General features: G+C 35.1%; 1 protein-coding gene across 1 annotated transcript in view; it reads left to right on the forward strand.

Annotated features, from left to right (window-relative positions):
* The window catches only part of ARHGAP42 (Rho GTPase activating protein 42), a 384,162-nt gene that overhangs the window by 349,141 nt on the left and 22,763 nt on the right, over positions 1-12,258 (forward strand). The window contains exons 19-21 of the mRNA XM_003764271.4: positions 4,819-4,963; positions 7,283-7,648; positions 7,992-8,148. Of these exons, the coding sequence (XP_003764319.1) occupies positions 4,819-4,963; positions 7,283-7,648; positions 7,992-8,148 (668 nt within the window). The remainder of the gene's footprint in view (positions 1-4,818; positions 4,964-7,282; positions 7,649-7,991; positions 8,149-12,258) is intronic.

The raw sequence follows: 12,258 nt of genomic DNA on the forward strand, positions 1-12,258 counted from the left end.
AGAGTACTAAAGGGGAATTCAAAGAAGACTGTCCTTTGGACAGGGAGCTCTCTCTCCTCCAGCCAGCTCTGTCCCACCCTTTGCAAAGAGCCAGGCTTTTTGTTGTTCAATTGTATCTGGCTCCTCATGTTTCCATGGACAATAACATCCTTTCTATCCTCCAGCATCTCCCAAAGTCTGGCTGAGCTAGTTTAGTTCACTGACTCTACAACACCATGTATCTGTCTCATTCTCTGTCATTTCCTTTTTCTTTTGCCTTCAGGCCTTCCCGGCATCAAGGTGTTTTCTAATGAGTCCCATCTTTTCATTATGTGGCCAAAGTATGTCATCTTCAACTTCAATATTTGACCTTCCCTTAAATATCCTGAAGTAATTTCTTTACGTATGATTGATTTAACTTTCTTGCTGTTCAAGGGACTTCAGGAAATTTTCTTCAGCATCACAATTTGAGAGCACTAATTTTTGTGGCATTAACCTTTCCTTATAGTCCAGTTCTCACAGACATTCATTGCTACTAGTATCAGCATAGCTTTGACTATACAGGCCTCTGTTGACAAGGTGATGTTTCTGCTTTTTAGAATGTTGTTGCAAAACATCCGATTTAAAACTGAGTAGAAACAATTCTCTGTCATGCCTCCCTTTTTTGAGAGTGAATTTAATATTTCAGGAGGCTTGGAAGGAAAATGCGAGAAGTATTAGACTGCCTAGCAGACTGAAAATCTACAGAGTCCTTGTGCTGATCTCAGTGTTCTGCTTATGAAACCTAAGTCATTTACTAGCACCATGCCAGGAAACTGAGTTACTTACATTTGGATTGTCTTGGGAAAATTCTGAAAATTACAGGGCTAGATAAGATACCAGACCCAGAGGTCCTTTCTCAAGCTAAATTGCCAGACATTCAAACTCTACCACAGAAAATCCAACTGTAATGGGCTGGCCATGTTGTTCAAATGCCAAACGTATGTTTGCCTTAAGGTCTCTCTCTCAAGAACTTTGGAATCAATTGCATGATTACTCATCATAGTTTATCCTTATCAACAAAGGAAAAAGAGATACACACATTTAGAGACATCTCCACTCTAGTGTTCATATGGAGATTTGTGCCCAACCTGTGGCAGAGCCTTCTGAGCTCATGTTGGTCTGATCAACCACAGTCGGATACCTTGTACTTTGACTCCAACATAGTTATATCATTTTGGTCCTCTTTGAGAACAAAAAACCATGGTGTCCAGATTTACCACAGCTTTCCTTTCACAGAGCAAACATCTTTCAATTTTCACTGCTACAGTCACCATCTGCAGTAATCTTTGAGTTCAAGAATATAAAATCTGACACTGTTTTATTACTTTACTCTTTTTTTGCTAAGAAGTGATGCAGCCAGTTGCTAAGACCTTCATTTTTTTTTTTGTTAAGCTTCAATCTAGCTATTATATTCTTCTCTTTCACTATCAAGAAAGAGACTTCTTAATTCTTCACTTTCTGTCATAAGTATTCTCTGTATATGTGAGATTGTTATTTCTTCTAGCAACCTTAATTTTGGCTTTTGATTTATTCAGCCTGGCATTTCACATATCGTACTCTGCATATAAATTAAATAAATAAATTGTTGTTGTACACTAATAGGAAGGCAGGCCCATACCAATGAGTTGTGGGACAGGATTTACATGAGAAAGGAGGTTTGTCTTTACTGAGTTGTTGAATTGTTTGTTGTGAGTTTATTCCTTGAGGTTTAAAAAAGAAGCTCAAGTTTGTATTCATCACTTCTTTATGAAGACTCCATCTTCCTTTTACTGGGATTATCATTAAGCTTTCCTCAGAAATGTCCCCAAATCACTTTTCTTTTCCTCTGTTTCATTTACTTTCCAAGGTTTTCTGATTGGTATTGTACCATTTATATTTTCATTTCTGTTTTGGGGAGAAGGGAGCATTTTAATTCCATTTTTTTTTATTTTTTAGTGTTTGCCCATTCTTTATTATCACGTTATTCTTGTTTTAAAAAAACAAAAACAATCCATGCATCTTTAAGGCATCTGTCAAATTCCCAGAGAAATGTTTTTTCATTGTTTTGTTTTTTTAAAGAATGTGATGCAGGGATGATGGTAGGAACAGGAAATGTACTTTTTCCTCTATCCTAGATAAAATTGTCCTTCATAAATCCATAATAGTTAATGATTTCTGAATAAGATTAGACCAGTTTTGTTCTGAGTCACTATTGTGCTGTGTTTATTTCTCATCCCTTTTATTAGTCTCCTTGGGTATGTGCCTACAATTTCTAATGAAAGACCAACTAAAATGTCTTTCTAAGATTTTATTCAATGGAGAGAGAGACAGAGACAGAGACAGACAGACAGAGAGAGACACACAGAGAGGGGAGAGAGAGACAGGAAGAGAGAGAGAGGGAGGGAGAGAGGGAGAAAGGGAGGGAGGAAAGGAAAGAAAGAGAAAGGGAAGAAAGGAAGGAGGAAGAAAGGGAAGAAGGGAGAGAGGGAGGAGGAGGAGGAAGAGAGGAGAGAGAGAAGGCAGGAGAGGGAAGGAGAAAGGGGGGAGAGAAGAAGGAAGAAAGGAAGACAGAGAGACAGAGACAGAGAGAAAGTGTCACCTGTCCATTCTAAGAGCCCATGTTTGGAGTATGAAGCAGGAGCTAGTCACAATCAGTTTTTTGTTGTTGTTGTTGTTGTTTTTTAGGTAGGAGTAGATGATCTCTGGGGTTCTGTGTTTCTCAACTACAAAGTCGGAAGACTTCTTATCAGATTTCATCTGTGCCACTTACTAACTTTATGACATTGAGAGAAAGTCACATAGTCTTATGAACCCAACTTTCCCTCTTTGCAAGATGAGAGTAATAACCTTTGGCTTGCCTGCTTTCTGGCTTGTTATGAATAAATTCTGACTCTGCTGTTTGATCTTGGGAAAGTTATCCCATGTTCTTAGGTCTCAGTTTCCCCAAATATAAACTTCAAGGATTGAAATTAGTAGCCTCCACGATAGCTTCCTTCTCTAAATCTATGATCCTGTAATCCAAAATATAAAGGCAGCATGGGGGGAGGGGGGTAGTATGCTGGAGCTGGTATCAGGAAGCTCTGGGCTCAGGTCCAATCACTGGCAGTGTGTAGCAGTTTGACCACAGCAGGTTCCTGAACTCCCTGGACCTTAGATTTCTCATCTGTAAAATGGAGAATGAGGATGAGGAGGAGGATCATGAATCAGTAAACATTGATTTAGTGTGTACTATATACCAGACATTGTGCTAAACACTGGGGATACAAAAACAAGCAAAAGACAGCAGTGATGATGATGATACCTCACTGAGTTGTTGTGAGACTAAAATAAAAGAATGCATGTGAATCTTATATAAATTATACAAATGTCACTGGCTTTTATTAATATTCTTGCATAACTACATGTTTTTTATCATGAGATGCAGTATATTGTGTAGTAGAAGCAACATTGATTTGGTCAGAGACTTAGGTTTTAGCCCAAACTCCTGTGTGTGTTGAATATATTTTAGTCAGGTTATTTCTTCAAGCCACAATTTACTTATCCATCATTTGGGGATAATGGTACTATGACAATACAAATTTATTTATTACATAAGCATTGCAACAGTATGATATAAGTATGTCATAAAATATGTAAATGTAATCATTATTACATTTTACATATATATACATATACAAAAAGTCTCTGTATAGCTTGCTTTGTTTCCATCTACAGTATATGCAAAAAGCAAAGGCCTTCTGCAAAAGAATTCTCAAACTTGTGGAGTGTAGATAGTGACCCAGAATTAGATTTTCTTTTTCCTTTTAAATTATATAGAATTCATCCCTTCTAGCCCTGCAAGGATTATTTAATCACTATAGGTTAAGGATGAAATATGCCAAATTGTGATCAAGTTTCCAGAATTACTAGAGAATGTTGTTATATGTATATACACATATGCACATATATACACAATATGTGCCTTGTATATTTGATGTATGTGTATACATATGTGTATGTATATAAACCTACAAAGAGATAGCTATATCTATATAACTCTGTGTGTATGTGTTTTTGAAAAACCTCCATAATTAACATTTAGGAGATAAAAGCAAAGAACTCAGAAGGTAAATGGAAGCCTGTGGCAGATGGAATAATCAGCACCAAGAGAGAATTTTTTTTCTATCTTGCATATAGAGACAGAGAGAGAGACAGAGGAGACAGAGAGAGAGACAGAGACAGAGAGACATTAGTATATATTAATATTAACTGACACTGACAAAGGATTTTGAAGTTTACAAAGTGCTTTTATACATGTTGCCTCATTTGTATCTGCCATTAACTCAGTGAGACAAGTACTATGACACTCATTATGTATGTAAAAATGTAATAATGATTGCATTTACATATTTTATGACATGCTTATATCATAAAGATTATGTAACAAATAAATTTGTATTGTCATAGTACAAGTACTATTATCCCCAAATGATGGATAAGTAAATTGAGGCTTGAAATGACCTGCCTAAAATATAGTCAACACACAAAGGAGTTTGGGCTAAAACCTAAGAGTCTGACCAAATCAATGTTGCTTCTACTACACAGTACTGCTTCTCATGATAAAAACATCTTTTGAGGTTAAGGGACATATCATAAATTGCAGAGCTAGAAGGAATATCCCAGGTATCTTTGGAATAAATGAGGTTTTCCTGATTCCAGGTCCAGGACGGCATCCATTACCCCACAGTAAATTTAAGGAGCATGAAATTATATTAAAACTGATCTAAATTATTTAGATTATATTTTCATTGAATCTATATTTATTTTTCTGCTATATAGATATTCCATACTGCACCAGACCCAAATATTCCTCTTCCTCAACCTCAGTCCCGGTCAGGGTCCAGAAGGACAAGAGCCATTTGCCTCTCAACAGGCTCAAGAAAGCCCAGAGGGAGATATACCCCATGCTTGGCAGAACCAGATAGTAAGTATGGAATGACCTTTCAGAATGCTTCTACTTTTGTAGCCCATTCTTTCATGGATATATGACTCTCCTGTCGGTGATTAGTGAGAGAGAAAATGTTCTTTCCAACTCTTAGATTCTGTCTCTTTTCTATTCTGCATTTATAAAGTCCCTGTCAACATGTAGTATCAAGGTGCCAGTGACAAGCATATTAGACCAAATTCATTACCACTGCAAAAGGAAAAAAAAAAAAAAAAAAACAGCCATTCTTCTCAATACTCTTTCTTCTGTAGCTGTGATTAAGTACATTGGGTGCTTTCTCTGCAGCAGGTTTTGTCCTGGCGCAGAAGTGGCTGCAAAGAAAGCCAAAGTGGATCTGACCGAAGCAGTCATTTTCCTTCCTTTTTTTTACATTATGTTCTTAAAGCCTCATTTCTTGGATATCATAAAATGCTTAAAAAACACACAAACTTTTTTGAATACCATAGTATATTGAGCCCAAGCACCAAGGTGATTTAGGAAGGTAGCTTTAGACAGTACAAATATATATTATAAAATATAGTACAAAATATGTATGTGGTACAAAAACAAAACAAAACAAAAATAATTGGAGAAGGGGATGCTGTTCTCATTTCATTTTAATCTCTGTTTTATGTTCTACTCCCTCCAATGCCAAGATGATAATTTGCTAGAGTTTTATAGAATGTTAGTATGGTACACTGGAACTAGTAGTCAGCACATTTGGCTTTAAGTTACACACCAGACATTATAATGAGACAATATGCCAGTAGCTAAATTATTTTAAGGATCAAATAATAATAATAATATGTGGATAACAATAACTATTTATATGTCTCCTTCAGGTTTGGAAAGGGCTTTGTTCATACAAACCTTTTAGGATTTACACTTTGCAAAATTTAAGGTGTTATTTTGGGCAATTAGGAGGCATAGTGGATAGAATTCTGGACTTGAAGTCAGGAATACTCATCTTCCTAAATTTGAATCTGGCCTCAGATACTCATTAGCATTGTGACCCTGGGAAAGTCACTTCACTCTGCTTCAATTTCCTCATCTGTAAAATGAGCTGGAGAAGGAAATGGCAAACCACTCCACTTTTCTTTGTCAAAAAAATCCCAAGAGGGGTCACGAAAAGTTGGACAGGATTGAAGACTGAACAGCAACAAAAGGTGCTATTTAAATGTGAATAATTATTATGGAAAGGCAGTGAAGTGTAGTGGACAGAGCCAAAAAGTTGTGGGTTCAAGTCTTGTTTATGAAATAGACTCCCCCTGTGACTACGGGCAAAATTACTGAAACTCTCACTGCCCCCAGACAATTTTCTTAAAATTATAAATTACAAACAAATTGCTGTTCTATGTCAGTAGATGGAGCTTTTATACATCCCTGAAATTCCCTATATCAATTATAGACACAATTATGTTAATGAATGCAATAGATATTTATTAAGTACTTAGTGTATTTAAGACACTGTGCTAGTTGTTGAAGATACAAAAAAAGATGGCCCAGTTCATGCTATTAATGGGAGGTGAGGAGGAAAGTGCAGAGGAGGAAATAGGGAAATATACAACACATACACATAAAAGTATGATGATAGGGGAAAGGGAGAAATCCAGACAAAGTACTCTCAGAGCTTCAGTTTTTATCTTATCTTCCTGTAACATAAAAGAAAACTACAGTAAAATATCTTTTGTGTTGCAGAATTGTAAGCTACAGGAGATGAACTTGTCCTTTGTGAAGTTGGTACAGCTTTGAATTTGTCCGCTGATAGCTAATAGTGCTATTAAATGAAAAGGGATTCAGTTATATCACATCTTAATAATACCTTTTGGAATGGCAGGGGGATAAAGACAACAGCAACAACAACAAAAGATGTCATTAATCTATTTCTTTTGCCTCCCTCTCCAGTCACCAGTGAAACTCTTTCCTCATTGTTCAATTACTTTGGGGTCCTGCTGTGAGGGACAAATTTTGATGTTTACTTTGGTTTGACGGTTCATAAATACTTGAGAAAATATGTGTATGTATATATGTATATGTGTGTGTTTGTATATACATGTATGTGTACACACATATGCCTTTGTATATACATATATGTGCACCCACACATATGTGCATATATGCACATTTATGTCATAGAGGGAATCCAGCCACCTATTCTAAATTTTAAATTATCCTTTCTATATTGAGGACTATCAACAACAACTGTAGGCCTAGAATTAGAGTGATTGTAATAAACCTGTAGCATCAGCAAAAAAAAAAAAAAATGTAAAGATTTAAGTAATTATTAACAGAATTGCCTTTTCTTACCCCCTACCACAGGTGATTCATATAGCAGCAGCCCGGATAGCACACCTATGGGCAGCATAGAATCACTTTCCTCTCACTCATCAGAACAAAATAGCACTACTAAATCAGCTTCTCAGCCACGGGAAAAATCTGGAGGCATCCCCTGGATTGCATCTCCACCACCTTCCAATGGACAGAAAAGCTCAGGTCTCTGGACGACTAGTCCAGAATCAAGTTCTAAAGAAGATGCATCCAAAACAGATGTGGAGTCTGATTGTCAGAGTGTTGCATCAGGGAACATTTCCCCATCAATAGATCTGGTTCAAAAGGGGACTTATGGACTCTCAGGACTGAAGAGATCTGCAGCTTCCTCCCTCAGATCAATCCCTGCAGCTGAAGGTAAGCACTTTCTCTTGTCACATTATAAATTGCTGGATTATTCAGCATGATCAAGCACAAAGAAAAACTAAGGACTTAAGGGACTAATGATTCCTGTTAACTTTGCTCATGTACTTGCATTTATAAAGACTTTTTTACATTGTGACTTTTGGGCTAAATTTATTTGTCATGATGAAGTGATGCCATTTAAAAAATTTCTGTAGTTTGCAATCTCCCTGAGGATGATCTTCTGTGCACTGAACATTTTGTTCACTGAAATATTTCCATTTTGGTTCAAAAAAAATGTACATGTGCTGTGATATTAACTTTATTTTGTCTTTATGATGGGGGATTTTCTTTATAGGAAACAAAAGCTACAGTGGATCCATTCAAAGCTTAACTTCCATAGATTCCAAAGAGACACCTAGAACACCACCAAATCCTGACCTTCCTCCAAAAATGTGTAGGAGATTGAGGTTAGAAACAACATCAAGCAATGGATATCAGCGACCTGGTTCAGTGTAAGTGATAAAGATCTTAGGATTCATTTTTAATTTTTAAATTTTCATTTTAATATTAAGTACCATAATTAGTTTAACAAGAATACTAGAAAACTTTGATATCTGATGTTATATTCAAGCTGAGTGAACTTGGACAAGCTACTTTCTCTTCTTGTAATCTGCTATTGAATGGATAAAGTGATCTATTTCCCATAACAAGACTATTTTGGAAGCTTGTTTGGGATTAAAAATGGCTATGGCCCAGTAGGTGAAATTTTGGAGTTCGAATAAAGTTTGCGAGGATTAATATACTGGGTTAACAGTTTCTGAGTTGTAGATGAGCTTTCTTCTCCATTGGTTCTCACACTGACAGAATCATAGAAATTAAATTTAGAGTCAATATTATCAATGTAAATGTGAGTAATAATATTCTGAAGGTCATGTTAGAATTGGAAGTTATAAGACCATGTAGTGGAACATTTTGAATTTCCAAAGACAGGAAATTTTTTCTACTCATGACCCCTTTTTTCCTGAAAAATTTCCTGAAAATTTTTTAAACAACCCCAAGCATAATAAAAAACACACACATACACACACTCATACATGTGAAATATAAAATTCAAATCAATCATTCAATGATAATAAATCATAATTTTTCAGTGCCCACATTGTTATACAACCCTGTATGTCATTGGTGGCCCACAGTTTAAGAAGCTTTACCGTAGAAGAAAGGTATAAATTCAGGTAGACTAATAAACAACTACACAGTTTAGTAAGACACTCTGATACTTATATATTTACTTTATAGTTCTTACTTATAATACTTTGTAATAGTTATAGTATTATAATACAATAATTTATAATATCTACTTTATAATACAGTCAAAAGAGCTCTGCCTGGTTTCAAGCCTGGTTTTACTATTTATTACCTAAGTGACTGACAAGTCACTATAGGCAATTTGGGCCACAGTTAAGTTTGGACCAAATGACTTCTGAGGTCTCTTTCACCTTTCATCCTATGATCTAAATCTATGATCCCATTTTAGTAGCCTGAGGAATAAGATGATTTCAAGTTCTGTGTCCAGTGAATAGAACATGCCAAATATGTGAACATAAAAAGAGGCACACTGGTTCAGATCAATGGTTGATCTTGGCTAGAATTCCCTATCATTCAGCAATACAGTAGGCCATTTTATAATATGTCATAGTTGTCTTCAAAGAGTCAGGATGTACCCTAAAACATTCCTAATTTAAATCTGTTATGATCATGTTGTCAAAATATTTTGTTCATAGCATCAGTGGATGAAATTCTTTAATTCCTTCCTTTTAAAAATTGTTTTCATTACACCTATCAATAAGTTCTATTGGTTCTAAAATAAAACTATTATTAATTTTTGAATATATGACTCTTTTTTGCAATTACATGCAAACAAAATATTTTTAATATTTGTTTTTTTTTTTTAATTTTGAGTTCCCAAGTCTTCCCTTTCCTTCCCAATCTCCTCCTTGAAAAAAGCAATTTGCTATAAATTGTACAGGTACAGTCATGCATTTCCTAAATTATTAGCCATATTTCTGTTTAGTTATTTCCATTTCATTAACTATAACATCTCCACACTAGCTATAAGAGTGAACTTTTGGAAAAACTAGACTATCATTAATTTTTTAAAAAAATATTATATTCTCTTCTAATACTTACTCAGATATATTTGATCTGTAATTTCACTGGTTTTGTTCTGTCTGTAGTGATACACATCTCCATAACTTCTAATCTTTGATTTTTGTCTGTATTTTTCATAAAAGATCTATCTAATATGTTGAAAGCCTTCTTCTTACAAAAGAAAAGCCTAAGAACTTCATTAAATATACTAATTCTACTGTCCTACTATTATCTTTCATTTTCATTACATGACCAAAACATTTGTGGTGGGATGGAGTACATAAATGGGATAGAAGCATAATTAGCAGGATTGGATAACTAATTGGATATGACAAATGAGGGATACAGAAGTGTCAACTATAATTCCCAGATTTCACACATGGGAGACAAGATGCATGACATTATCACAAAAAGAAATATTAAAGAATGATTGAGAGCAAAATTAGAGAATGAAATAATAAGTTCCATTTTAGGTCATTAATATGTTTTGAATCAAGTTGGACATTTAGTGGGTGTGTCTCAAAAGAAAGATAGACATGATAGTCCTGGCTCGGGAAGAGAGTTGAAGACTGAGAAAAATAGTTTAATTATTTGCATAGAGGTAGTATCTGAGAGACTCTCAGAGGCAATGAGATTGCCAAGAGAAAGAGTAGGGAATGAGAAAATAAGCAAAACAAGGAGAATAGGAGCTGCTTGATAGTTGGAAAGAGAACCAGGAGAACATGTTGTCCCTAAAGCTAAGAGAGAAAGTAACAACTAACAGGGAGATATGATTAAAACCAACAGAAACTTCAGAAAAGTTAAAAGGATGAGTACTGAAAAGTGACCATTGATTTTGTTAATTATATGCCTTGACCCTAGAACATTTTCAGTAGAAGAGTCCAGACTGTTCATCCTTTGTTTCCTTACCTCTGAAATGGGCATGATAATAATAATACCCATCTTCCAGGATTGTTGTGAGCATAAAATAAGATATTTGTAATTTGTAAGACTTTGCAAACCTTAAAGCACTATTTAAATAACAGCAATGTTGATGTTGAAGAAACCAAAATACTTAACTGGGCTATATTTAAATGGAAGACTGACTTGCATGTTCTTCTCAGATAGAAGATTAAAGGGATGGGGAGAGTTGGTTTCATAGTGACAGCAAAAGCAACAAGTCACTTCGCAGGACATTTGTATATCTGAATTTGAAAAAAGAGATGATTGTAGCCTACGATCCAACACAAATTGCAAAGGGTAGAGTAGAGGAATTTTAAAAATTTATGAAGTATAATGAAAAATTGGACAGTGGGGCAGCTAGCTGGCATAGTGTACAGAGAATTGGTCCTGGTGTCAGGAGGACCGGAGTTCAAATTTGACCACAAACACTTAACACAATGGGCAGGGTAAGTGACTTGCCCAGAGTCATACTGCTAAGTATGAGGCTGGATTGAATTCATGTAGGTCTTCCTGACTCTAAGCCCTGCTTTCTATATATTGTATTACCTAGCTGTCGCATTTGAGTTCCTTGAGATAAGGAACTGCCTTTTACCTTTCTTTATGTTTGTAGCACTAACACAATAGCTAGAATAGAAAAGATGTTTAATAAATGCTCAATGACTGACTAACCCACATGTTAATTACTTTAGTAAGTAATCAGAGATCTGATATTAAGGTCAACAACAATTAAATTAATGTGGTCCCTGGACCTGTATATAAAGTCTTCAATTTGTAGAACCTATCAGCATATCCTAGTACAATCTTTAGGAATCTAACCTCACCTCCATGGCAAAATGGTATAGGAATTTTATCAAGAACTTTCTCCTTGTAAAAATAGGTAATTGTCCTAGTTGTTTTTGCCCTGACCTTGTTCTCATTTCCTTTCACTTTACCTCAGCTAAGATCATTATTTAAGTATTTAGAATCCGTGCCATGTTTAGTAATTTTAAAATATCATAAGTTAAATTTCATGAATTTGCTCATCTCTCTCTTTCTGTAAATATATCTGAGTGTGTGTGTGTGTGTGGGTGTGTGTGTTTGTATGTAGTATGTGTATGACACACACACATAACTGGATCTGACATTAAAATTATTTTTAAAATTTTAAATAACAATTTGTGTTAAAAGCATAGATTTAAGTAGTGCCTTCCACTTTGAACGTGAGTTCCTTCTACCTTCTGACTCCATAAGATCCAATAATTATTAAAGCCATTACACTTATTGATATTAATTTGGATTTTTTTATTTTTCCCCATCCTAGCCCAATGTCTTATATAAAATAGGAAATTAGTAAAGGGGAGGAAATGAATTAATTAATAAAGAACATGTTTTAAGGAGAAAGCATTCTCTTCATTATCCTGAATAGTTATTGGAGAAAGGAAGAATGAAGTTAAAAGAAGAACCCTTGAAAAAAGCAAGCAAAAATAATAGAAAAATCATTTAGAAAAACTAAAAGTCAAGAATATCAAAGGAAATAATGGGGGGGAAAA

Source organism: Sarcophilus harrisii, chromosome 3 (genome assembly GCF_902635505.1).
Source record: "Sarcophilus harrisii chromosome 3, mSarHar1.11, whole genome shotgun sequence".
Classification (NCBI taxonomy): domain Eukaryota; kingdom Metazoa; phylum Chordata; class Mammalia; order Dasyuromorphia; family Dasyuridae; genus Sarcophilus; species Sarcophilus harrisii.